This window comes from Pavona decussata, unplaced genomic scaffold (assembly GCF_977016875.1).
Source record: "Pavona decussata unplaced genomic scaffold, jaPavDecu1.1 SCAFFOLD_114, whole genome shotgun sequence".
In the NCBI taxonomy this organism is placed as follows: Eukaryota; Metazoa; Cnidaria; class Anthozoa; order Scleractinia; family Agariciidae; genus Pavona; species Pavona decussata.
Window position 1 is genome coordinate 6563186 of NW_028145528.1, and position 27912 is coordinate 6591097.

Below are 27912 nucleotides of genomic sequence, written 5' to 3' on the forward strand. Positions count from 1 at the left end.
GTGCCGCGGAAATATAATTATAATGTTTCTTCTGAATAAAAATATTTCAAATTTGTTGCCTTACAGTGAGCAATTATTTTGCACGCTTTTCACATGGATAGTACAACTCGTCTTACATGGAAAAACTTAAAAGTCAGTTTCTTTCTTTTCGTTGGAAAAATAAATAATGTCATTAAGTTGTGACTTGTTAACCTTTACACAATTAAATATCTTGTCGGTAACATAAAGTTTGAGCTTTGACTCTCATCAATATCCATTAGCGTAAAGGCTGATCTCTGATCGTATTCAAACAGGACGAAATCCAGAAAACTTAAAATGGACTCCAAAAGCACAGCTCAGCAAGTTACCATTGTCAAGAACACACAGCCGATCGTTTCTGAAGAACAGAGCCTCGATTCCAGCCGAGCAGATCAACAACTAGCAATGATACCAGTCAATGCAGAGCCCTCTTCAAAGTAAGCGAAGATTTAGTTACAATCAGTTGTTACGACTGAGGTACATAGAAAAGTTATAAATTTTACGGGGAAAATCGGTGGCAAAAATACGGTAAAGTGTTGTATGAGTCGTACTGTTGTAAAGCCACCTAGCTCGGAGAAATCATGGCATGTTAATGACACACTGCAAATTCAAAAAATATGTTTCAGACCCAAAATGCCAATCAGCTCTAGGCCATTTTGGTCACAATTTGGGACCAAAATGGCGCTACCGGGGATCATTTCAACCCACTCTGGTTATCTATTTTAGCCCCTGGGCGCATTTCAGAAGTTTAAACTAGTTTTGGTCTTAGTTATTAGAGTCAAATTAACCCTAAAAGTAACCCTTAGATACATTTCATCCCTAGATGTTAGGCTATTTTAGCTTTCATTTGGCAAAACAGAACCGATTCTTCCGAATTTACTGCGCCCTTTGAGAATGTTTTAAATTGCGAATTTACAAAATATGTTGATTTCTTCCTTTTTTTTTTTAATTCAAGTTTCATTTAGAATTGCGTTTACGGCAAACGGCAAACACAGAGTCCCGCTTATGTTTTCTTAAAAAAAATGAGTATTTGGACGCGAGAATAGTACAAAACAATTCTGGACTTTGATGCTAACGGCAAACTCAGACTCAATTTTGTTGAGAAACTGAAAACAGCGAGCGGCAGATGAAAGATAAACATGGTCACGTGGTCATTTCTGTTTTGTTTGCCGTCAACGCAATTCTAAATCGCTCTGTCATTGGCGAAACAGACCCGATTGTTCTGATTGGGTGAAAATTTACTTTGTTTTTGACCACACTGGGAGAATTAGATCAAGTGCCTAACGCAAAAAAAAAAGAGCGTGTACTGAGTTTTCCACCCCAGCCGCCTTGCTAAATAGACCACTGTTTGGCGTACTTTCAACAAGATGTGCTGCTGAAATTTATGCACGCTTATCACTCTGTACCAACGCCATTTTTTTCTCTTGTTTAGCCTTCCAATAATGCACCACACTGCGATGGAGAGATCGTTGTTTCACCAGTCTGCTTTCCATCCTGTTCATCACTTGTCTCCAGGCTTCCTCCACTTCAACCACGCCCACGGTATGTTCCACGCCAGACCTCTCTCTTCTCCATACTTGCCGGGCCCCCCACACCGTAGCATGCCTGCCTACGGACCACCATCTCCTGCTCTTTATGGAGGCGGATTGCAATTTCTACGATCGCTCCCACCCTACACGCACAAGTTTGTAAACCCAGCTGTTATTGTGGCTAACAGAGCACCGCCAAGAGAGCACTTTGCCTCGGATGATGGTCCTAAGAAATGTCCCGTATGTGGAAAGTCGTACGCTCGCCTGTCAACTCTGAGGCTTCATCTGCGCACGCACAGTGGTGAGAAACCATATCAGTGCTTGGTTTGTCTGAAATCCTTCTCACAAGCTGCCAATCTCACAGCTCATTTCCGAGTTCACTCCGGTGAAAAGCCATTCAAGTGCCAAATCTGCAATCGCCAATTCTCCCAATCTTCGTCCGTCACGACACACATGCGCACTCATAATGGCGAGCGGCCCTACCGATGCCGAGTTTGTACCAAGGCCTTCGCAGACAGCTCTACTCTCACCAAGCACATGCGCACTCATACTGGAGAGAAACCTTACCAGTGCGATATTTGTTATCAGCGATTTTCCCAGTCAGGAAATCTCAATCGTCATAAACGCATACACATGGAGCTGTGAAAGTACTGTCCTACTCGGCTCAGAACAAATTATTTTTGACAAAATCACGTTGAAACATTCAAAGAAGTTTAAATATTCAGTTGTAAATTCAGTATTGATACAAGGGCTTAAAATGTTATTTCATCTAGTATTAGCTGATATAATATTTCCCCTTACGCTATGCGGGGAAACATGTAAAGTTGTTATACATATGGTATTTCCAATTAATCAAGTATATATATTATTGCTAAGAAATGTTTTGAAAATGAAAAAGTATTAATCGAGGTTCAGGATAGGCCAATCGAGGTTGATTAACCAAATAAAGTTCATCGTTCTTCACTTCAGTACCTACCATGATGTTAGTAGTCTATTTGTCCCAGAAACAAAGGCAATAATTATGAAAAGTAACAGAACCAACTACAAACTATATAGCCGTACGCAACTAACGGTCAAGTCAGTTGTACTAGCGAAGTTACAGTTTCGCCGCGAAAACTTTGCACCACTGCTTGCAATACTGCTTAGTGTCCTCTTAGTTCTTTGTTCAGATATACTGCCTCGTTGTTCGAAAGCCGATTAACACTAACCTCCCATTAAAAATTAACCAAGGTTTTCATCTCGCGCGTTAAAAATGTTACATTTAAGCTAATGGTAAAGAAAGGTTCAAGTCAAAACTAAGGGAAAAAATATTTTGGGAGAATCTTTCTTTATTAGTGGATAAAAGCTCATGTTAACCTAGGATTAAGCTTTGAACAATCAGGAGCTGAATAGCTTTCGCTAATACCAGAAGAATCTCAAAAACATTGAGATACAATAATCAAAAAATCAGGAAACAAATCAACATATAAACAAAAATATGCGGGTCAAAATGATTGTTACAGGCACTTAACAAGCTTTGTAAGCTATACAGATTACAGTTCGTGCCATCTTCGGTTGTAACCACGCTTCACAAGCTGAGGTCGTGATTCGATCTGCCAGCTAGCTAAACCCATGCAACACCGAATGTCCAAAACCAGGGTCCAAAACTACAAATGAAAGTGTCTCTAGCTGTGATCCAATGAAAATCAGAAATGTTTGTTGTACAAATAAACCAATTCTACTCACCAACCGTAATACAAGTAAACGTACGGCCAATTCCACAGCGTGAGGGAGGTGGGGGGGAGGGGGGGTTGCTCTGAATAAGAGTGAAAATGAAAAGAACATCGGCTAGAGCCGTCGAGAGAACTCCATGGGAAAGGTAGTCTCCCTCGCAGCCGTTCTGTGTTCTGTGTTCTGTGTTCTGGGGGTGGGGAAGGCGTCGGGGGCGTTCTTCTCAAACGGCGCTAATGTAGTTCTTGGGTGTCAGGACTTTCCAAAATAGGAGCAATAAAGAGAAATCATTTATTAGAGTGACATGAAATTAATGGATTGCATCAGTGATTTAAAAATGCTAGTTGGGATGTGAAGTTATCATCATGGTATTTTACAGCCTCCCACGTATCGTTGTTAGAGAGTCATTTTTTTTTTTTGACTGCGTGAGAGTCTCAATATTTTAGCAGGGCACACTGTGAGTTACGTCTAGTACAAATGTCCCTTTTCGTCAAAAGTGATAATCCATGTTGAAAGAAAAAGTGCCAGGGTTGATTCCTTTGTGTCGGCGTGGTATCCTGCATCCGAACGGTCCTGCAGGATACAACAGCATATAAGGTAAACGTTCGGCACTTGCGAAAAAGAGAGAGCTTTCATCTCTCAGTTTTCCCCCCAGATTTCACTAGTGATCCTATGTGGAGGTGACGCATGCCGTAGCGGGCGAGCGCCCCACCGCCCTAATGTCGTACCTAGATTTCACTCTTCTTTCACACTCACACAAAAAATTAAAAATTTAAGAACACCCGGAAAGCTTGAAGCAATATTGTTATGTTTTCATTAGTTTAGTTTTATACTTTTCATTTGTTTTCACATACGTCAGTGGTTGTATAAAACAGGACAGTGACCAGACTCAGCGCCCGCGACAAGAATTTCATGGACAGCGGTTTATCAAACCCAAGATGGAGGTTTGCGTCTCTGGTTGCGTGTTTTCGTCGTTGGTTTATGAACTGGAAAACAGCCAAGGAGATGTGGTAAGCGGTTCATTCATGGCTTGTGCAATGATTTAATGTATCGATAGTAACTTCAGTTCTATCTTGTCGTCTTAGGAGGGGCTGTTACTTGGCCAGATCACAAGCCGTATAGTCAACACCATAACAGATTCCCAATCAGAGAACTTGAGACATGAACGAGTAGCCAGTGAGTTTTCCGTCTGTTTGCAGTTTGCATCGTTTTATTCGTATTTATTTCTTTGTGGGTAGTTTCCTGGTATTGATCGTTTGTTCAATGCGTTCATTTTTACAGCAATTCAAGGATTCGTGCCGTTTGGTGAAGTCCATCGGTGAGCGGATGTTATAACTTAATTTTACGTTGACAGGAAGTGACAAATTGAAAATTTTAGCTTTTCACTATAGCTAGTCGTAATTACTTTGTGAATATTTTCAGCCAGTTAGTTTAATATGAAAGAATACTTACCTGGATCTATAAAGTATATATAATTTTTTTGCAGCTCAAAGTAGAAATGTTTAATTCTTTCTTTTAAGAAATAGTGTAAATTACAGTGTACATTGTTGTGTGGTATAAAAAGAAGTTATCCTTTCATTTTAAAAGAGTATTAAAAGGCATTGAAGTAATAGTAAGCTAATGTAGCGATTCTCGGATATCTGGCCACCTCATTTAGCACAAAACACATAAAAACCCATTTTTAGTTAATAACATGTAAATTGGTGGCCAGGTATTCTCCAGTTTGCCAAGTTTATTAATACGCAGTGGCTATTCGTACGGCACCCGTACGGCGACTTGTATTTGCTATTTGTACGGGAGTCCGAAGATTTCAAAGGATTTCTCTGTAATTCCTGATTCTCGCTTATCCAATTATCATATTTACCTTTAGAAGGAATAAGCGAATCCAGTGAGTGCCCTTTCTTTGAGCGAGATAAGTTTTCGTACTCTCTGCTCACTAACGAGCCACTCGCGACACTTGGAATTGTTTTGCGCTATATTCACGCACACGTCGCGCGATTACAAGAGACCGTACAGCGACTGGTATTTGCTATTCATTTGGGATTCCTATGAGTATCAGTAAAAATTATCATTAAATTTAAGAATCGCTAACCTGGTTGAGAAATTCAGACAACTGATCCTGACCGGTGGTATACTGATTAAGCAGTTCCGTGGACTCCCGTATTCCCAACCTGCGTGATGCTATTCGTACGGCCAGAAAGCCGCGAAATGGGAGTTTCACTTCATGGAAGAATTTACCTATTGGACACTCGCATTTCCGTAAAGAAATTATGTTGAAGATAACAGAACACACCTCTCCTTCTGACACAGGTATAAATTTTCACTGCAATGACTGAAACTGCGCATACTATAGAAGGAAGAAGAATTCCCGTATGAATAGCAAAAATGCGAATAATTCTTACGGGATTACCAACGTGAGTTCAAATTCATTGAATTACCAAGTTGTCACTTACCCGATCCAAGCCAGTGTATTATAACTATTTATAAGATATAAGAAATTCTTTTCGCACATTTTTAAGCTACAGCGTACTAATTGTAGCCAGTTGATCTGTGAAGAAGAGGTTGCGTGACATGTGCGAGTTTATGTTAGTAGCTCGCAAAAAGTTTGAAGTGTCGCGAGTGGCTCGTTCGCTTAGTGAGCAGAGAGTACGCAAACTTATCTCGCTCAAAGAAAGGGCACTCACTGGATTCGCTTATTCCTTCTAAAGGTAAATATAATAATTTCGATAAGCGAGAATCAGGAATTACAGAGAAATCCTATGAAATCTTCGGACTCCCGTACGAATAGCAAATACAAGTCGCCGTACGGGTGCCGTACGAATAGCCACTGCGTTATTAATATGATTATTATTTCTAACAGAGACTTGTGTGAGGGTGAGGTCTCCACATAGCCCCATAGATTAATTATGTTTATGTTGTGGTTTAAAATTTTTCAAAACAGTAAATTTTTTCTTTTTCTTTGTGCAGTATAAAATTTATAAAAATCAAACTGGTTTGCAAAGTAAATGTTTTAAGGACGGTGCCTACTTTTGTTACTGCGCATATGTTCTGCGCATCTCGAGATACTTGAGTTTCCTGTAGATGGTGCCTACCTAGACAGGGATATTTTTGCGTGGTTCAAAACTATGTGGAGAAAGCAGAACTTAGCAAGTGGACCGTGTTGGTATCCGCATGCGAAAAGAAAATTTGGGGTAACCATGCATTTTCAGAGATACATGTAAAAAAGCTTCAATTTGGGAAAAAACGCCATACATTTCTTTGTATTTTACTGTTTTTTTTTTTAGAGTAATGGCTGCTTTATTATCTCTAAAAAAGGCGTGGTTACTCCCAATTTTCGTTTTGGATTTCCATAGCCATTGCTGAGATCTGCTTTCCCTGCATAGTCATAAACCACACAAAAATACTTCCTTATTAGTAGGACTTGCTGTTTTGCAAGAGGATTAGTATATATGTATATTCACAGGGGAACATGTACACGTATAATTAACATATGGGACTGTGTGAAAATCTTTTCCATGTGAGTAACACAGTAACACAGGTTCTACATGTAGGTCAAAACATTAAAAAATATATATTTCAAGTTACCAGTGTACATTACATTCAGAATCGTATTGAAAACAAAATTGTTCAGTATCATTTTGAGACTTTCTGACACTTTCTGTTGGACCAACTGCAGCTGTACTGTGTACACAGCAAACTTGTGGATTAGGATTCAACTGAAGAGCAGATAATTTTATCCAAAGGATAAATCCTATCCAACAGAAAAATGTGCTCCAGCTAGTACTTTTTATCTGCTGGATAGCAACTTATCCACTGAATATTCTGTTATCCACTCTTTGAGCAACTAGGTCAAAGTCTTAAAATCATAGACTGAGCCAGTCCAACCCACTACACTGGATGATCACTGGGAAAGCTGTAACAGGCCTCAGACCAGCTAATGTTTGAGCCATCTTTTACGTGAACCCCCCCCCCCCCCCCCCCTCGAATTGTTCTTGAAAATTTCTGTTCCATTCAGTTCATGACACCTGATATTTCTAGAATTTTTGATTGAATGGAAAGTGCCCTTTGTGTTGAATATTTTGAAAGATACATTTGACTGTCAATGGAATTTTGTTTCTTGACCTATATCAAAATTTAAAATTGCTGTCATATGGTTTAAAAATTTATTTGAATTATGTGAATTTAAATCAGAAATAACACATTAATTTTTAATAGAAAGTGCTTTCCCAGAATTTTACTACAATCAGTGACTCTCTGAAGGATTATGGTCTCAGATCTGTCTGTTACGTGTACATGTACATGTATGTAGTTTAAACTTATTAGTGGACAGTGGCAAATTATTATCACTGGAATGCACATCGTAATTTTTGGGATGCAATATAATTTATATTGGCTAAAGTACAGACTGAGTATAGTGGCACCAGTTTCATTATTCTCAACTTTGATACCAGAAAATTCAACAAAATCAGCCCAGCAAAATAAACCTCTCATATCTCAGGTCGTTTTATGTATCTTTTTGATAACAGTGACCTTCAGATTTGAATATGATGACAAGATTGAGTACAAGTGCAACTTTTCAAATCTAGTTTGCATGGTGTAGATAACCGCTTATCACACCAATCTCAGTCTAGCATCTCCTTGTCTGCTGGTAAACAACAGGAAGGGGTGAGAGTTCTGGGAATGTTCACGATGGATTTGAAATTTGAAAGTCGTACTCGTACTCTGATCTCAAGGTCTCTAATGTAGAACTGAAGTCCCATTTCCACACCCACAAAGCTTAAATTATGGATTAGCTTTTGAATAAAGTTAACCAAACATTCGAAGGATTTTCACTGGCCAACCTAACCCGTTTTGAAATGTGACATTTTCAATAATAAGTCCTCCCTAAATGATATGCTCTACAGCCTTAAAGTGTGTTAATGAGCATGAAAAGGGGTGATGCAATGAGAAATCACTCCTTTATCCCAAAAAATCCTGTCACCCCACCCCCCCTCCCCCCCCCAAAAAAAAGGGGGAAAAGAGGAAATAAAAGGTAAAGAAAAAATTACAAATTTCTGCTGTCATGGTTACCTAAAGATTTGAAAGTGGTAACTTGTGATTATTAACATTATTTTCATCTGAATGTATGTTTGATATTATTTTTCTGTTAACAGTTTCTACACTGGTATTGGTCAAATAGTTGATGACACTGTTTCAGAGGAACTTAATAACAGTGAAAAGACTGAAGTAAGTACATGTATTAGAGGACTTACTCGATTGGTCACACTTGCTGAGATATGCTGAGCTTATCTGGTTTTAGTTTGGACAATAATTACATACCACTGCAACTGCTTAAAGAACTGTCAAAATGTGTAAATATCCTTGTTAATTAAATGCCTGAGTGTCCTTAAATTAATGTCATGTTCAAACACTATTAATTTAAGGACTGTGCCTAATTTTGTTACTGCGCATACGTTCTACACATCTTGAGATAGTTGGGTTTCCTCTTTAGTGGTGCCTACTAATACAGGGATATTTTTTGCATGGTTTAAAATTGCAGAGAAAGCAGCACTTCAAATGCCAGTGCTTTTGGTATCAAAAATGAAAATTGGGGGTAACCATGCATTTTTCAGAGATAATAAAGCTTCAATTTGCCAAAAAAACCCATCATACATGGCTTTGTATTTTACTGCTTTTTAGAATGATTGTTGCTTAATTATCTCTAAAAAATGTGTGGCTACCCCCAATTTTTTTTTGGATTTCCTTAGCCCTTGCTAAGATTTGCTTTCCCCGCATAGTCATAAACCGCACAAGAATACTTTAGTATTAGTAGGCACTGTCCTTAATAATAATAGTTTCTCAATATAATTGCGGTTATTTTGCAGAAAGTTATTGGTTGGTTTAAGTTTCGTCGCAACACTCAAGCTCTGGTGTCCATGAGGGAGAGATTTATTCATCACAATCTTATTGAAAAGTTCAACTTCACTCCTGCCAGAGGTATTTATTTAATTTCAATTATTTTATTTTTATTTTAATATTACACCCCATTTATTTTTTATTGTATTTCTTCCTGGCAGTTTATGGATATTATGAGTAATATTTTAAAGATTATTGGGCAGGTTGTAATTTCCCGCTACCAGAGTCTCCTGTTTCATCATATAATGGGGGCTTTGCTCAATATTGTAATCAGTTTGTGATTCATGACTCAGAATGGGACAACAAAAATGGTGAAGACCATTGCTCCACCCGCTCACAGGGTTTTTTCTGTATGGGTTCCCATGCTCATGACAAGCTTTCTTCTTTCAATATTGATAGGCTCTGACTAGCAAAAGGTCTCTTGAAAGTGAATTATTGTTTGCCCTTAAATTCTATTCATGACTCTGAACATAGATGTACATGTACAAAGATCAAGGGGAAATTTAATGCCCGCTACCAATCAGTGACTGAAGTTATCAAATGAATGCACTCATGTGTAGCATGTGTGAGTTTGCCATTATTAGCCAAATCCCATAAGTGTCACAGTTTGTTCTCCAAACATGCCCTAATTTGGCAATATTATAATTATACAGATTGGTAAATTATCTCGTCAGAAATGTAGTTTTGTATTTTGTGATCTAAAGGCTTGAATTCAACAAAATTAATAAGTTTCTGACCTTTGCTGTTAAACTTATTTATAAGAAATGTAAACAAAAGGAGAGAAGGTGCTTGGTTGATTCCTTTTTCAAGTTTAGCTTTACCGAGAGAAGTTCTAAAGGATTGAAATCATTCATGCTTTGCTTGAGTTTAACATTTGACATTTCTGGTATGATAACCTGTTTGTACACTGTACGGCAAATTACATTTTTAAATAACAAATTTGGAAAAAAATCTGGATTATAAGGCCATATCAATTTACAAGTAACTGGCATCCTTTTTCCAGGTAGCAATTTAATTTTAATCAATGCTTTATGTAAAAAAAATGATGTGTTTCAAATTTGTCCTTAAAGAATTCATCATGGCAGTCTTCACAGCATCCACAAGCAGGGACATGTCAACTCACAAATTTGACTACACCTTTTGTTGTTCATCAGACAGAGAAGGGTATGACTGAAACTTACAGTATTCTACACAATCAGTTTTGAGTCTGTAGTCTTGAACTTTATTATATCTCTCAGTTAGTACACTTGTTGTGATTGATCATTGTTGTGGGCTATATTTCACTGTAGAGCCCGCTAAATTTGAAAGTTGTTCCTTTCCCACGCTTCTGATTAACCTCAGAGATAAAATAAATATCAGTTACTAATAAACCTTGTTTTCTTGGTCTGTACAGTAAGTTATGGATCGTTGTTTTTTCCTGTTGATTTATGGCCTGTGCGCTTTATGCTTGGGCCATAAATCGACAAGAAAAATCTTGGTCTGTAACTTACATTATGGACCTCAAACTCAGTTAGTAAGAGGTATCTCTTGTCATTAAAAGAATTCAGTAAGAAATAAGGCTAGTTAGCAGGTCAGTTCTTTACAGCTGGTTTGCAACAGGTGCATTATTTTTAGATCGATCCTGATATTATAAATTAATACACTGTCAAAAGAATGTGAAAACAGCGGTGGCACAGTGAGTCTGTCAGCACTCCACTCCCACCAATGTGGCCCAAGTTTGATTCCTAGACTCGGTATCATACCAGAGCTACCTGAAACCAAATTTTATTTCAACATACACATACACTGTGCGAGGGTTGAGTTTTTCATTGGTTGTTGTCTTTGCTGTGTTTTTCTCAACATCTCCAAATTCCAATCCATGCAGTGAACTTTAATACATTGACACTTACTAATAAATAATAAAAGTGATTCATAATGTCATCGTCGTCGTCGTCATCATCATCATCATTATTTTATTTTTAATAATTATTTTCACTTATACTGTAAATTCAGAGGAAGTTAATTCTAAATTGAAGAAGTTGATTTCTTTGTTGCAGGGTTTTTGAGCCACTTCAAGCAAAAATACTTAACCTTGGGGACACGTCACATTCTGAGTACAGGCTAAACTGCCTCTCTGCACAGGCCACGTCAAGCTTGTTTTATGAAGTTATTGATTCTTACAGGTATGATAAGTCAGTAGTAATTTTACAAGTATTTGAAAAAAAGTATTATTGAATGAATACAAGTCTTGGGGTGCATTTTTTTGGGACACAAATTATTTTGGATATTCCAAAATCACAATACTTCATAAAATTAAATATTAATTAATATTAATATTCTTCTTCTAGACAACATTAATAAGAGTTTGATTATTTTACATGTACTTATCCATTTGGATATTTTTTGTTTCCGGGTGTTCCGACAACAGAGATTTTTCAGTGTAATCCTTTTTCAGAATATATCCCAACAAAAAAAAACAAAAACAAAAAAACGTGCCCATGGTGGTAAATTGTGGCTATTCTGGGATTTCAATGTTCCATTTCCAATTCTTCTTTTACAGTTGATGAAATTAACTTTGTGACTACTGTCAGTGTTGAGCTACTGTCAGTGTGTTTATCAGCAGACTCTTGTCAATAATTTCATTATGTGGTTTAAAGAGTGTTAAATGCAGACTGAGGACACATCTATAGGTGTCCTTATGCTACTAAAAGACGTTTTAATTTTTTGAAAAATCAGAGTAGATACAAAAATACATGAACATAATTCATCTTTAATATTTATTTGAACTGCATAGAAAGACCATCACAAATGTGATTTTTTGATAATATTATTATAATTAAGAAATTATTAATAATATTTTTTGGTAGGAATGACTTTGTTGATGATAAAGGATGCATACAACAGTCTTCAAATATGCATGGCATGTACATTACAATGATGAAAAAATTACAGGTATGAAAGAAAAGGCCACATAAATTCTTAAGTCCCTCCTTATTGGACAGGAATTACAAATCCTTTTCAACATCAACAAATTGACATCTCCTTATTAATTTATTAAATTTAATGTTTACTTGATTCAACTTATCACTGGGATTGTATTACAACAATAAAACAGCTGTATTTGTAAAGTACAGCTAAATTTAATTGATTTTAGTCATTAATTTTATTAATTAATAGTTTTTAAATTAACATCTCTTCATTAATTAATTTAATTTAATGGGATAGTGTAACAACAACAAAATGTCTGTATTTGTAAAGTACCAGCTCTGAATTAATTGATTTTAGTTATTAATTTAATTAATAGTAATTAAAATTACAGCTCTTCATTAATAAGTTTAATTTAATGTTTACTTGATTCAATTAATTGATGAGATTGTGTTACAACAAAACAGCTGTATTTGTAAAGTACAGCTAAATTAATTGATTTTAATTATTAATTTAATTAATAGTCATTAAATTAACATCTGCTCATTAATAAATTTAATTTATTATTAACTGAATTCAATTGATTGATGGGATTGTGTTACAACAACAAAACAGCTGTATTTGTAAAGTGCAGCATAATTAATTGATTTTAGTTGTTAATTTAATTAATAGTTATTAAATGATCATCTCATTAATTTAATTTAATGGGATTGTGTTACAACAACAAAACAGCTGTATTTGTAAAGTACTGGCTCTGAATTAATTGATTTTAGTCATTAAATTAACATCTCTTCATTATTTAATTTAATTTAATGTTTACATGATTTAAATAATTGATGGGATTGTGTTACAACAAAACAGCTGTATTTGTAATGTACAGGCTCTGAATTGATGGATGTATGTTATTATTTTAATTAATTAATAATTATTGAATTAACATCTCTTCATGAATTAATTTAATTTAATTTAATATTTATTTGATTTAATAACAATTATTGATGGGATTGTGTTACAACAAAACAGCTGTAAATTGTAAAGTACTGGCTCTGAAATAATAGATTTTAGTTATTAATTTATTTAATAGCTATTAAATTAACATCTCTTCATTAATTCAATTAATAGTTATTAAATTAACACCTCTTCATTAATTAATTTAAAGTTTACTTGATTCAATTAATTGATAAAGATTGTGTAACAACAGCGAGACAAGTGCAGCTAAATTAATTGATTTTGGTTATTTATTTAATTAATAGTTATTAAATTTACATCTCTTCATTGATTAATTCAATTAATTGATGAGATCGTGTAACAACAACAAAATAGCTGTATTGGCATAACAATTAATTTAATTTGTTTACGCATTCAAGTTCATTCAGAGTTAATGCCACAGGTAACAAGCCAGATTAGGTGAACCTACACAAGTCATACAATAACTATCCCAAGCAAGAAATTAAAACAAAGTAAAGTAATACTTAACTTGTTGTCATTCTCAACCCCAGAACCTTTGGCTTGTATACATGTGTAAGTCTTACAAAAGACCCTGGAAAACTTCAACATGTGCCATAACTTCAAATTTCCACAGGTGCATATAACAAATTAAGCAACTGGAAGTATTTGTCTCATTGTTTCAATATTGAATACCAGTCAGAGCTGGAATTGTTCCTGAAGTTTCCTAGAGGTCTTCCTGCCATCAGTCTGGTGTAGAAGGAAAAGGCTCTGGGCCCAGTTGTTCAAAGCCCGATTAAATTAATCCGGGGTTAAAGTGAACTTTGATTCAACTTTTATTGCTAATCAATAAAGATTCCTCTAAAAAATATTTTTGTCACTAAGTTATGACTTACCAATAATTTTAAAGCAATAATTATTATTTAATTCATTTTTCATGTGTTTGTCTTTCAGGAACTGGTTGAATTAGTAAAAATAAGTGAAACAACTGTCTCATCATTAACGGAAGAAGTGGAGATGAGAAGAAAGGAGGTGGAAAAATGCCGGGAGCAACTTGCCAGTGAAAATGGTCAGCATTGTTTATATGCAGCCCCTGTGCATTATTTTTATCTTACATGTAGTTTTATCTTAATCTTTAATTTACTTTTTGTTATGAAGACCTTTTTGAAAACCACTTAGAGGGATGAGAGTTCAGACTTCGTAAAAGATTTAGTATTAATAGTTATTTCCATCATCATCATTATTGTTATCTAGTTGCCCATTGGTTTTGGATGAGAAGTCATGGTTGAGTTATGGTTAAGCACCACGCTGTATGTAAACAATGGAGTTGTTGGCTGCCACCTAAGTAAAGTGGTGAAGGTGTTGTTTGCTAAACTTACCACTGATTTCATTGATACGCGACCCTCGAATAAAAACTCCCATGAGCATTTGGCGATTCGGTTCCATCAATCATGCACTCCTTATATGGTGTTATAGGAATGCTGCTCTTGTTTTCAAAAATATGGCAGCCACTGTGTAGCCTGTTTGTTTGACATGGTTGCTTCTTATTCTTCAAGTTTACGTTGGCGACTGGTGTTTTTGCTCGTGTAGGGGTTGAGCAGTGGCCGCCATATTTTTTGAAAATAAGAGCGACATTCCTATAACACCATATAAGGAGCGCATGATTGACGGAAACGAATCACCAAATGCTCGCAGGAGTTTTTATTGGAGCGTCGCGTATCAATGAAATCGGTGGTAACCCACTGTTAAATGTTGTATTGTTGCAGAGCGGTTTTGTGAAGTTGAGGAAAGAAGGCCTGTACAGCTTAACTCTTTGTCAAGTCAATCAAACCAAGATACTGAAAATGACTATAAAACTGTTAATGAACAAAGACCAACGATTCCTGATGAGGATAACAGAAAACAGCACTCGACTTCTGAAGATAATAACTCAATGGAGATAAACAACCAGCATATCCCAATGAAAAAAGAGCATTCTCGGATGGAAGAAAAACCCCTTCATGGATCTGAAAATTTGACCAGAAAAAGAAAACAAAGGGCACCTGCTAAAGTCGTTAGTCGTCCAACTTCAGATGACGATGATGATATTACAGATGATGAGACACAAACATATTCTATAGATGACAATGTTAAAGGAAATGCAGTGGGCTATGAAGAGACATTTTCACAGAATTTAACTATGGAGTCATCTTCACCAGTTTTCTAGTCCTGTTTTCATAGCTCTATAGTTCTTTTTTAAAGATGGTTTTGCTTTGTTGGAATAATTATTTAGGGGTATCGAATGGTCCCTTAGAAGATCCAAGAACTTTCAAAATGAAGCCTGTGCTGCAGGCAGAATAATTATAACCCTGTCTGCAGGGAATATTATATTCTATCTGCACCTCAGGGTAGCAAAATGTTACTTTTGCCCAAATTGCTTGCCAGACGTTTGTAGGGTCCCTGTTTTTTCATGTTCTCATGATTTTGGCAAGTGCTTGCATGCTCTCACACTCATGAAAGTTGGTTGTAATGCAGTAATTTTTCTTTTAAACAATTTTTTTATGGTACAAATTAATATAAAGTTATCTACCTCTGGAAGGTACTAATCATCTATCGGCTTATCAAGTCAGAATAATTATTATTTCTTTCTTTAGTCAATAGTTCATGTACAATGTACATTGTTGCAAGGTTGGTTAGCATGCTTCAAATAGCCTAGTTTTCATAATTATTATATTTGAGCATGAGATCTTGACTGGTAGCAAATGTTTATCACCAAAGCAAGGCTCCAAGGAATAGTTGTACTTTGAAGTGTTTTATCATAAACATATTAGTGTGTAAAGTCTTCTTTTTACCTCTTGGCATGGTTTTTTAACTTCAATATTCAAGTTACAGTTGACTAATCTGGCAACATTAAGCAAATATTATTGTAAGTTATTCATTAAATGGTACTTGTTTAATAGGAAGAAGCAGAGGGTGAAAAGAATTATTGTAAGCTCTTCCAACACTAAACAAGCTGAAAAGAAAGTTGAAAATGCAAATTTTTCCAATTGCTTGGCAGGGGTGTTTTGCAGAATGCCAAATGCTGAACGCCAAATGCGGAATCAAAGTAATAAATAGAAATAGAACGAAGTCTGTTTATGCAATGGCTGCCATAACAACAACTTAAAGCTAACTGTCTGTATAATCAGTGCTTAACTCTAAACAGCATACAGCAGTGCTTAGACCTAAATAACTTTTAATTCATTTGTTGCTTATATGCTAAACTCTTATAGGTGGCATAAAATGCGATGTTGGGTGTTCGACATTCTGCAAAAAACTATATTATTTTGGTCTACTGTAAGCACTTTCTATATTACTCTTTAGGGTTAGGCACTGATTATACAGACAGTTAGCTTGTACTTGCTGTTATGGCAGACATTTGACATTATGAATTTGGCATTCAGCATTCTGCAAAATACTGCCAATTGCTCACTACTTATTGATGTGCTTATTGCCTTGAAGAGAACCCCGGTTGATTGCTTTTCTTCATAAAGCTAAAAACTGCTTCCAATGGTTAGAAAGAAAATTGCATGCCCCTCAGTTTCATTACTAGCATTTTGCAGCATATTGCAGCCTGCCTTCATACATGCCCAATGTTAAGGAGCTTACTAGATTTTTCATTTTATAATTTTGTACAGTTGTGGTCCTCTCCTATAATATTTCTAACAAAAACACAGATTTACTGGTCAGATAAGTCATAAATGCATGTTTTATAAATAATATTATTAATACAAGTTCATAATCTGATGTTGATTGTAGCTAGTAAATAATATTTTTATTATTAAACATAAATAAATCCAACTATAATTTTCCCTCAATAAACAGCATGCGGGTGAAGACTGAATCCAAGGAGACTCGACAGAGTCATGGTAAGGGCAGTGTTTCACTGAGTAACTTAAACTTGCAATGGCTCGTACAACTTGGTGTGCAGTGGTGTTTTGTTGTACAAAACTTTGCATAATTAAACATAATTGGCAACAGTCAAAATCAGTGAGACATGTTGAATGGAAAGTACCAACATTTGCCTTACTGTCAACAACCATTGACCAACATATTTGGTTATTGCACAGTAAGTTATACTACTGAGAATGTTTTTTGTCCTTTTTGTCTTAAAATGACACTGTGAGACAAGTTGCACCGAGACTTTGCACTTCTGTAGCAAAAGTGTGACAATCCATCTTTCATGGTAAGTAAGAAAAAGATCTGTTAAAGGGGTTGTATTATGGGATAGAAATCAACTCAATTCTTGAAAGAAGTAGATTGCAACCGAGTCTCTTTCTTCTAGATCTGTCACGCTCACATGATTTCTAGTCTATGGAAGAAGCAGCTCATGATCCGTTCTAGTGCAGTTTGAAAATGTAAGAAATGAAAAGAGTAAGCTTGATCTTTTTCAAGTTGCAATCCATTCCAAGCCTGATCTTTTTCAAGTTGTAATCCATTCCAACCCAGCCCATTTGTTGCCAGAGACAACTCTTTTAGTACATTGGGATGGTAATTTATAACAACAAACCTGCGGTCAGATTCACAAAGCCCTCTTAACTTAAGATAATTATTATCCTCATGTATTGTTTCTTAACAATAGCCTATGTTGGACTAACAATAGGTTATTGTTAGTCCAACAATATGCTATTGTTGGATTAACAATAGGCTATTGTTAAGAAACAATGCTTTGATTACATCTTAACTTAGGAGGGGTTCTTGAATCCAGCCTGTACTGGACCGTTATTTTTTAGGTTTCTGTTGATAGAAAGACGTTTTGGGGGTTTTAAAATGACACATCCCCTTTAAGAGGGGAAGGGCTTGAGTATAACTGACTTATAGTGCATTTCTGATCACTTTTTGTTGTTTTAGCTGAGATTCATTGGACTTTTGTATGTGGCCTAGAATTCCTTCAGGAGACGTTTCTCTGATGTTTTATCTGCTGCTTTGCTCTTTGTTTGCAATAAAAAGCTATGATCATGGGCAAAATGAAGCCCAGAGCAGCAGACATTGGAGCAGTGTCTCCTGAAGAATTCAGATCGACAAGCAAAAACTCAGGTGAATCTGAGTTAAAACAACAAAAAGCTATCTGAAATGCACCATAGGTTGGTTATACCTCGAGACCTTCGATCTAAAACCAAGAAAAAGAGGAAACTAAGTGAGGCAATCAGAAATTGCTAAAAAAAATCCTGAATGGTCTGTCCTTTGGGTACATGTGTTCTCTTAGGCCTACATTGGCCTACCTTTTGATTGGTCAGGGGAAAATATAAATGATCCAATGAAAAGGAGAAAAACTGATGAGGGGCATTCAACTCTGAAGTACAATCACTGTATCTGAAGAATGAAACAGATAGATGTAGCACATGTTAATTTCCAGTCCACTGTTTTTAATAATGAGAAATCCTAAATTAATAACAACAACAACAAAGAAACAAGATGCCTGCTATACTGGCATTACGCGTGATGCTGGGGCTGATTCGTTTATTCCAACTGTATGCTTGGCCGATTGATAAAAAAATCGTTGCTGAAGGACTAGTTTGAGTCACGATCGCGTTACGTTGTTTCCCTTGTGTTACGCGACTCAGACTATCACCGGAAATTTTAGCCTCCAACGCAGACATTCTTAGGGCAGGAACGCGTGACGAACCCCTAAGAACGTCTGCGTGGGAGGCTACGGAAATTTGTGAAATTCCATTACGAGAACGTAAGCTTCTCAATGACCTCTTTTCAGTCTCGCGTCGTGGTCTAAGACTGTCAAACAAAGCACGATTTCTTCGCCAGGAACTCACCAATTTCCACCGTTTTAAATGTCGGGTGCTTCTTGGAAGTTATTCTTTCGATTCACCGCTTCAAAATGGTGAAATTTCCGTTTGAAAACAGCACACTTGAGTCCAGAACATGTTAACAATATGGCAGTACAATTTTATCGGTTTTTAATAAATATATCAAATGATGCGTTGATGTCACACAGGTAGGGGTGAGTGGGTCCCCTCCCTCGCGATATGAGCCAAAAGAATGGATGTTGATTGGCCTGCTGTTGTTGAAGACAATCAGAACAATACATCCCGAGTAGGAGAGGGGAGAGTTTAATGAATAAATTAATGTACACATTTGTGGCTACGACGAAGAAAAAAAAAAAAAACAAGAAATCGACCCGTTTTTAGACATGGTATGCCCCCTCAGGGCATCCCGCGTAACAAATCCAAGAGAACAAAAACAGTGTGTCATGTTTTATTTACAATCATTGGCTACAGTAAGTTGAGGTAGGACAGAAAGCAATTGACAGGAATTCATCTTAAATGGCTGCTAGAATAACTTGGGGTCGTCGTGGAAAGCTAAATACTTCATTGTCACAGGCATGAAACCTAAAAATAAAAATAATTACAGTTACTGTTCATGTGAAAGACGAGAAATAACATAAAAATAAATCCAAAAATCCATGAAGTTATTGAATACCCATAGCTCTAGCTCTCCCGATAGCTCTTGATATTTCTGTTTGCTTTTTATCACATAACCCTGCAAAATGAAGGTTAAACTCAAACTTGTTTCATTTTTTTTTTATGCTGAATGTTCACAGATTTAGAAATGGTATTTTAACTTACAACAATAATTTAGATGAGACAATTTCTTTTGGCAAGCACATTGTTGAGTGAGTTCCACCTTTGCATTAGTGCTCCAGGCTTTTAATTTTTTTTTATCATAAAAGACTGTGACTTGAAGATCTATGTGAACCTCAGAGGTAGCATGTAACTTTTAGACCTGAGAATCCGGCAACAGGTAGGGATAGCAACTGTGATACTAATGTCCCCTACTCTTTGTAAACAGTGTGTGGTTCTTTAATTTCCCGCAGATTATTAGGAACGAGACTTTTTCTTTTAAAATTCAAGATGGGACCTATGGTTTATCATCCTTATCCGAGAAGACTGGAAAGTCTGCAGATGTCATTACAAAGGCAGCACTTTCTCTTGAGTTATTTAAAGACTCTGAGTGTTGGTCCAACAGGGGGTTGAACCGGCGACCTCCTGCATGATCAGCGTGATAGTCTGGTGCTCTCCCAACTGAGTTAACTGGTTGGCAGTTCGGAACTTCTCGGCGGTTGGAGTGGAACTTGTAGCTAAGTGCATTTCCAGTATAAACAACACCTTGCCGTTATTTATCTCTACATAAATAACAAAAGTAAACATAACCTATGAAAAATCCCAACTAGCAGGAAGCAGACCAGATGGCTATCTATTATTTTACATTCATCATAGAGAGATTGAACTTTAGAAGGCAAACCCCCAGAAACAAATCGAGCTAGGAGACAGAGTGGGACTTGAGCCCACAGACACCAGATTTCAAGCCCAAGGAATCATTGGTGTTAAAAAGCTACCTCAGTCTCTAAATGTACAAAAAAAATTAAAACCTCTGTCGGCTGGATGAGGACTTACTGCCAGTGTAGAAAAGCACTGACCTGTCAAAGTTCTTCCATAGATTCTTCCAGTGTGTGGTGAAACAAACTGCGACAACAAACGGACGTTCTGCATCAAACAAAAATGAACCAGAGTAAATAAAATTATCATTTACACTGCAGTGGGCATTGGAACAAAAAAAAAATCAGCTAGGTTCAAACTCATGGCCTCCCCCTCTACCCCCCACCCCTCCCCCTGTGGCTTAACATTTGGTAGTTGCATAATTACTTTATAGTTGATTTCTATTTCACTTCTCTTTGGACAGAGTAAGCATCCAGTTGGTCTGTCTTCTTCATCCAATCTCTATAAAATAAATAAAAGAAAGAAGATCAAATAATGTATTTATGCATGCATGGCTGACTAGTTCTTATAAATCAGTTCAGGATTCAGAGTCCACCCATGCAGATACTGAACCACTACAAATAAACTGTAGGACAATAACAGAAAAAGATTTCCCTTCAAACATTAATTGAACAGAACCAACAGGGAAGTTGTACACTTAATAATATTACAATTACTTTAAGGCCAGAAGCGTAATTGTGAAAATAGTGATCAAATACATTCATATGGTCGACTGCCATCTCGTTTCGTTTATCAGCTTTAATTTTATCCCGGTATTAACACTTCTATTGTTTTGAGGGGCGGAAAGACAAGCTTGAAACGTCAAAGTTGCTTAAGTTAATTGCTACGGTAATTTTAATAATATAATAAGAGATCTTGTAGAAATTAAATGTACTTACCCCGAGTCTAGCTCGTAACTGAGAATTTCTACGTTTCCAAAGCTTCCTCTTTTTTTCTACGTAGTGATATTTTCCATCCACTAACAAAACAGAGAGAATTATTTCACAACAAATCTTGACTTTAGTTAAATCCCATAAACTTCCTTACGATTGGTACCATGATCATATGGGCAACGAAATTGTAATTGCTTACCTGGCGTAGTCAGGTGAAAATCATGACAAAGTATTGCTGGAAAATAACTTATGGGTGATAGAAAACTATTTCTGCTAGTTGTTAAGGCAAGCGAAACAAATGGATCCCTTGATAAACCAACCGACATGGAAAGACCTCTCAAGGCCGCCATCTTACTTTTTGAAGAAAACTGCTGGGGACTGCAGGCTCATAAATGTAAAGCTTTCTAACAAATGTTTTTATTGGTCAACGCGAATATGGACCAATCACACCAATCACAGGTATTAAACTATTGCTCTGGCAGTTTTCGAAGAACGCCTGGAAGTTATTTGTTCAGTATGGCCGCATTTGGGTCAGTAGCTCGCCAGTTTACTAGAGTGAGTAGACGCGGCGTTTTCCGAACTGTCCGCGATTTTAGCTTGGGCTCTACTTCCCGCACGTCAGTTGCTGTGGTTAGTACAATTTTAGTTTAAAACAAATTGGTTATATGTCTGTCACCATGTATTTGCTGTTGCTTATATAGCAGCCTCTCAAAAATAGCCCACTTAAACTATTCCCAGGTGCTTTCTGGAAATGGCGTGTTTGATGGCTCGGAAGTTCATGAAGCTTCAGCGTAAGTGCTCTTCATAAATGATTTCGAACTTCCACAAATTTGAAAAATGTTAGTGCGCCAGGCCCCTCATTTTCGTTAAATTGCATGTAAGATCTTCGGCGTGGGTTTCCAAATTGGTGGAGTACTAGAGCACGATCGTGGTCTTTGGCGTAAAGCAGCATAAGACAAAGGTAGTGCTTGGTTTAGGATTACCTCATAGGCGTTTATAGCATGGAGAAAAATTACCTTGGTTTTGGAAAACTGCTACTGTTCAAGTGAACTGTGGTTATCCAAAGATATCCAGGATTTCTCTTCTGGTATACAATTTAGCAGGGAGTCTGTGGAACAAAGTTGGTATGGCGATTGCCATAATGAGGTAGACATTTCCACGTGAACAGAACTCTTTTCGTATGCCCGGCGTGGGGTGTTAACGCATGGCACCCTGCTTGTTTGGGGGGGGGTGGGGGGTGGGGGAGATGGGAAGATGGGGAGCAGTGGGTTTGGGCAAGGCAAATGTAAGGCAGGGCTACTTTCTGGTTGGAAAGTGAGGAAACTTTATGTGTCAAATGGAAAGCCTTTTTCCATTTGTTTCAAACTTGCAAACTCCACTTGTGGATCAAAAAACTTGCTACTGGATGTGATGCTCTTCCATCACATGGTTTGTCCCAGCAGTTTGTCGCCTGTACCTATATATTTACACCTGGAACAAACTTTCTTGTCTGAGGAGACAACACAGTAATGCAGAGATGAACCTTTTAGCCATAGTATTCTTTTTTACATCCTATAGTGTTAAGTTTTTGTTTTGATTATGGTGTAACTGCTTTGTGTTGCATTAATTGTTATAAATTTTATTTGATTGAAGGGTGCTAGTTCATCTGAGCCGTGCAGGAGCTGATGTGAGTATTTATGCTCCAGATATTCCACAGATGCATGTTTTAAATCATGCAAAAGGCAAAGTTGCTGAGGGTGAGACACGGTGAGATATTACAGTGTACGTGACCTAGAAAATGTATGGGGGAGTAGTTTTTCTACGTTTTTTTGTTAACTCAGGTCCATGAATCCTATATTGTACTGGGGTCAGGGGGTTTTATAAAGCATTATGGAACCCATTCCATGTATATGCCTGTGTTCAAAACAAAAATTAAATTATTTAAAGAACTGATTTAGGTGACTCTCCAGTTTCAAGAAATCATTTTTACTAAGAGAAAGAAGAATAATGGATTAAAAAGAAAAAAGTTGTATTTAAGACGTAACTGGAAACACCCTGGCAATATCTTGAAAAGACCTTTAGTCCTTTTTGAAGAAGAGGGGCTGTGTGGGGGGTGGAATGCATACTGAAAGGTCCAATTTTTAGTAATAATAATAATAATCATCATCATCATCATCATCATCATAATCATACAAACAGAAACAGATTCCATCCGCGCCAAAGTATTTATTTAAATTACTCCATTATGTAAATCTAAGATCTTACTCCATTGAACTCGCTTATATTATTCATTCCTTGAGAATGGCGTCATGACGTCACCAAAACGTCGGAACATTATATCGCTAGTTTTTACTTGCCTATATAATCATAATCAACATCAATAATAACATCACTTCAGGGCATAGTCTCAGCTCCCCAATTATGAGCCTTTTGACATCAAACCATATTCAAGAGGGATTTATTTTGTTTGTGGATTGGTTTTTTGACTCTCAATGTCACAACTCAACACGACCAATTGTTTTCTTTATGCAGGAATGTTTTAGCTGAATCAGCAAGAATAGCCCGTGGGAAGATCTCTTCCCTTACTGAACTTGATGCGGCTTCCCACGATGCTGTTGTTTTCCCAGGAGGCTTTGGAGCAGCCAAGAATTTGTGAGTAGAATTGAAAGAGCTGGTCATAATATGATATACAATGTACCTGCCAACCCTCACGCCTGTGGGCTGAAAACATTGATACCACACTGCTTGTTTGTTGCTTAATTATCTCTAAATAATGCGTGGTTACCCCCAATTTTCTTTTTGGATTTCAATATCCCTTGCTAAGATCACCTTTTTCCGCATAGTCAAAAACTGCGCAAAAAATACTTCGTTATAAGTAGGCACCCTACTTAAACTCAAACCAATGTGAGAAACAAAAAGCCTATGTAAAATTAGTAAACAATAATATTTTCCCAAAATGTCTGATTTTTGAAGGTCCATATGGAGCCTAATCATTTCCTTGAGAACTTCAGAATCATTTGGAACATCTTCGGAAATTTTCAGATAAAGTTGTGTTGTCTTCGAAAATCCTGGCTCTTTCAGGAAAAAAATCTGAACAGCCTTTTCCTAAATACATGTACATGTAAGTGCACTGAATAATTAAAAAAAATCCCCATATGCACACTAATTATTATGCATTAATAATAAAGACAAGTAATTGTCTGATCGACAGAAAACACCAGTCTGAAACCTTCATTTGCAAGGTTAAGGTATATGTCAAGAAACTATTTAATAATTTATAAATTTGCTGAATTTATTTAATTACAGTGAATATGAAATCCAGAGTTTTTGTCAGCTTGATCTTTACAGTGAAACTGCATCATGAATGCATTGTCACTTAACTTGTGAAAGGTTGACAAAGATTAGACTACATTTATGAGCAGTCGTCCCTTTTCTCCAGATCCCAGGTGCGAACAGAAATGTATAAATTATTCACATGAACCAATGTGTGTTAGAGTTAACAGGGGGACTATTGAAAAGTTCAGTATCTGATCTTCAAAATTAAATAGTTTTGTCTTAGACATAATTATTAAATAAATCATGGTTTTGAATTTGTTTGCAGGAGCTCATTTGCTGTGGAAGGTGCAGACTGTACAGTTAACAAAGATGTAGAACAAACCATCAAGGCTTTCCATGCTGCTAAAAAACCTATCGGGTGAGAATGAATTGAGATTTTTTGGTTTTATATACAACCTCTGTTTTTTGTCATAAGAATACATAGCAGTAGTTGTATTTGGTAACTAATATCCTATAGACTTAATTTAATGCAATAAATATTGGTTTGTTTTGTTTCACACAGTCTTTGTTGTATTGCCCCAGTGCTAGCAGCCAAGGTTAGTACACTAATACAAACATTAATATTTTTTGAGTACAATGAGAAATGTTTCCATTGTGCTGAAGATACACTTTGAATCAATTTGTTAAGCTGAAAATTAGTAATGATATCACAATAAAGAGTGAACAAGTCTGAGTTTCACCAAACCTCTTTTTACATGAAAGATCTGGTGCCTTGATACGTAGGACCTTTTTTTCGATCCTGTGGTTCATATTTTAAGATTCTATTTAGGGTTTTAAAGAAAATGTAAGATCCCATGAGGTCTTCTAGATAGGATCCTAAAACATCTCTGCTAGGTTCCTAACCATGGAGTGGGTGGGGAGCTAAATGAAGTTTCATAAATATGGTGTGTGTGTGTGGAGGGGGGGGGGGGGGGGGGTGGGTTTCTCACCTTTCCACTCTCCATACCACATTTCACCAAACAATATTTAACAAATCGACGGCAGTTTTCTATGGTCTTTGCTCTTATAGACCATAAAATGAAGTCAAAAAATGTTCAAAACTCAAGTGGAACCACGAGCCGCAGGCGAGTGGTTTCACTGCCAAGTTTTGGACATTTTATGGCGTCATTTTATGGTGTATTAAAATATGTATTAAGATTATATTGTTGTTGTTTAGGAATCTGTGTGGGGTGCAAAAGGATTTTCAATTCATTTATTTTAAAACAAAGTAAAGCTGGTTGTACACTCGCGTTTTTCTTGTGAAGAGTTGGAGGTCATGGTGCAGTATGACTAAAACTGACGTTTTCTGCCAAAAGAAAACTGAAAAGTGATCCAAACTTTCAGTTTTTTTCAAGCTTTGTTCTTGTGAAATGACGATGCATATCAAAGATGAAATCACATTGACGTAGCACGACATTGTGTGTGTTTTATCACACTCCGGGCAAATCTTACTCTCAAACATCCTTCGACTTAAATTGTGAACAAACTTCAGATTATTCCAGGTGTTGCAATAACAGTTGGCCAAGACAAGGACGATGGAGGCCGCTGGCCATATGCCGGGACTGCAGGCGCAGTGGAGCAGATGGGTGCTAAACACGTCAACAAAGATGTTGATATATCCTTTCATGAAAGCTTCCTGTGCAATCCAAGTAATAATAATTAATATTTGTATGGCACAAATTAGCATGTGCATATGATTAAATGCGCCAAGTGTTGCTCTTATAGGTTCCTGTACGTACCGGGCTGCCCTTTTTCTACTAAAATATCATTACAAAATTCGATTTCGCCAAATTTTCTTTTTAGTTAACGTGCCCGCAGTTAAAACATTAATAACTACAAAATATTCAAAACTACATAATTATAAAGGTCAATGATTTGTGTGGCCCTTCTTCGTACTCTCGTACAAACACGCTGTCGTCAACTTTTCAAAACTTTTTCTCTCTTTTGGCATGGGCGACGGTTCCTAACGACGATTTTCGGAGCCAATAACTTGCGCTGCAGCACTTTGCAAGTTCTTTACTCAGCTTATAATGAACTTGGGGTTTCCACTGTATTGGATTGAAATACTGCAAATTAGAAGCAGATTCTCGGTGTGAATTCCTTGACTTTTGAAACGAAATTCATGTGGACGAACAGAACAAAGTGGTTACAACTCCCGCATTCATGTGCGAGACAAAGGTACATGAAGTACACGATGGTATCGGGAAGATGATACAGACGCTGGTGAAAATGGCGGCGTAAAGGTTCTGTTATGAACTATCTACAGCTAAATTTCATGGCAATTTGTGACTTCATGTGTGTTTGTGGATTGACCCGTGGTGAAGCGCACGCGATGAGTGCACACGTCTCCGAGATTCTCAAAAAAGAAAGACGTCTAAGTTTGTAATTTGAAAGAACATAGAGTTGGCAGACTATTAGTGTTAAAGGAAGTACATGTACCGTTCCTGTACTAATGAAGTTAGTTGCTTCTGGTAAGACTGGCTTTTTTTAACAGAACAATAACTAACTACTAGTAACTTTAGACTGTTCAAGGTACTAAAGTACATCAAACCTGAAAAAAGAAGGTTACGAGAATGCGTACTTGTGTTGCCTGTGTTATTGTAGTACTTTATTAATATTGTTAACTGTTAATATTATTTTCATTTGAGAAGAGGCGAAAAGTCCGGTCTCAACTGAAGTATGATTGGCTAACTAGAGATAAAACTAGAGAAAATCCAGGAGGCCTTATAAGATTGTCCCCATTGAAGCATCTACGTAGCTGTCTCTTCCTTTCCAAGAAGGCGCGAGATGCGACGAAAGCTTCTGGGAGGAAGGAGCAACTAGGATTTTTTTGTTTGTGTTCTGGGCAAGAGGACTGTTTTTGGTCCTGGTGTAGCCTAATGGCTAATACGACTTTAATACCTTACGTGTACATGTACGTATTGACTATTACAACATAAATAAATGTACATCCTCAACCAGACAGCTGATCAAAAGAATGATGACGATAATCAATAACCACAGACCCCAGTCATTCTGGCAGCCAATACATTGATTCTTCGCATTATGAAAATTGAAAGTTTACACGATCAAAATACTGCGACTATCAGGCCATTTATATTGGTGAAACCGGTAGGAATTTACAGCGGTTACCAATAACACGCGACCTATCGCCTTCAAAAGACTCCGATAAAGTTGCGTTTTGGTGGACGTCAATTAAAGAAAAGCCGTTGAAATTGTTTTGAATTCTGAGAACATTTCGAGGAAACAGAACGAAGAAATTGACAGTTTTATCCGCTGACGGGTGGTAAACTTTATGAAAGTTGATTTCCAAGAGAGGTTATCCAAACAAATGCGCATTGTTTAGACGAAGCCATATTTTTTTATGAAACATTTGAAATCGCTACACCTGACAATTAAATCAGCGATGCGTGCAAGGAAGCAAATTATCACGTG

At 36.8% G+C, this 27912-nt stretch overlaps 4 protein-coding genes across 4 annotated transcripts; 3 read left to right on the forward strand and 1 right to left on the reverse strand.

The window, feature by feature from the left end:
• The first annotated feature begins 305 nt into the window (after positions 1 to 305).
• Positions 306 to 2192, forward strand: LOC146470501 (uncharacterized). Its single transcript, XM_085121940.1, has 2 exons — positions 306 to 455; positions 1451 to 2192. Exons 1-2 carry the CDS (start codon positions 316 to 318, stop codon positions 2190 to 2192), a joined length of 882 nt encoding a protein of 293 aa, XP_084978066.1. The 5' UTR covers positions 306 to 315.
• A 1997-nt stretch (positions 2193 to 4189) lies between these two features.
• On the forward strand, positions 4190 to 16868 carry LOC146470502 (BRCA1-A complex subunit Abraxas 1-like). Its single transcript, XM_085122541.1, has 10 exons — positions 4190 to 4267; positions 4343 to 4433; positions 4539 to 4575; positions 8411 to 8483; positions 9122 to 9233; positions 10223 to 10316; positions 11189 to 11314; positions 11999 to 12083; positions 13956 to 14070; positions 14768 to 16868. The coding sequence occupies exons 1-10, from the start codon at positions 4196 to 4198 to the stop codon at positions 15205 to 15207; spliced, it is 1245 nt and encodes a 414-aa protein (XP_084978667.1). The 5' UTR covers positions 4190 to 4195; the 3' UTR covers positions 15208 to 16868.
• A 2331-nt stretch (positions 16869 to 19199) lies between these two features.
• On the reverse strand, positions 19200 to 21561 carry LOC146470503 (uncharacterized). Its single transcript, XM_085122543.1, has 6 exons — positions 21383 to 21561; positions 21190 to 21269; positions 20678 to 20752; positions 20452 to 20518; positions 19455 to 19514; positions 19200 to 19363 (listed from the first exon to the last, which is right to left on the reverse strand). Exons 1-6 carry the CDS (start codon positions 21531 to 21533, stop codon positions 19305 to 19307), a joined length of 492 nt encoding a protein of 163 aa, XP_084978669.1. The 5' UTR covers positions 21534 to 21561; the 3' UTR covers positions 19200 to 19304.
• Positions 21562 to 21660: 99 nt separating this feature from the next.
• On the forward strand, positions 21661 to 27055 carry LOC146470504 (ES1 protein homolog, mitochondrial-like). Its single transcript, XM_085122542.1, has 8 exons — positions 21661 to 21813; positions 21922 to 21974; positions 22816 to 22929; positions 23695 to 23814; positions 24764 to 24856; positions 25001 to 25034; positions 25970 to 26092; positions 26593 to 27055. Exons 1-8 carry the CDS (start codon positions 21700 to 21702, stop codon positions 26716 to 26718), a joined length of 777 nt encoding a protein of 258 aa, XP_084978668.1. The 5' UTR covers positions 21661 to 21699; the 3' UTR covers positions 26719 to 27055.
• The last annotated feature ends 857 nt before the right edge of the window (positions 27056 to 27912 follow it).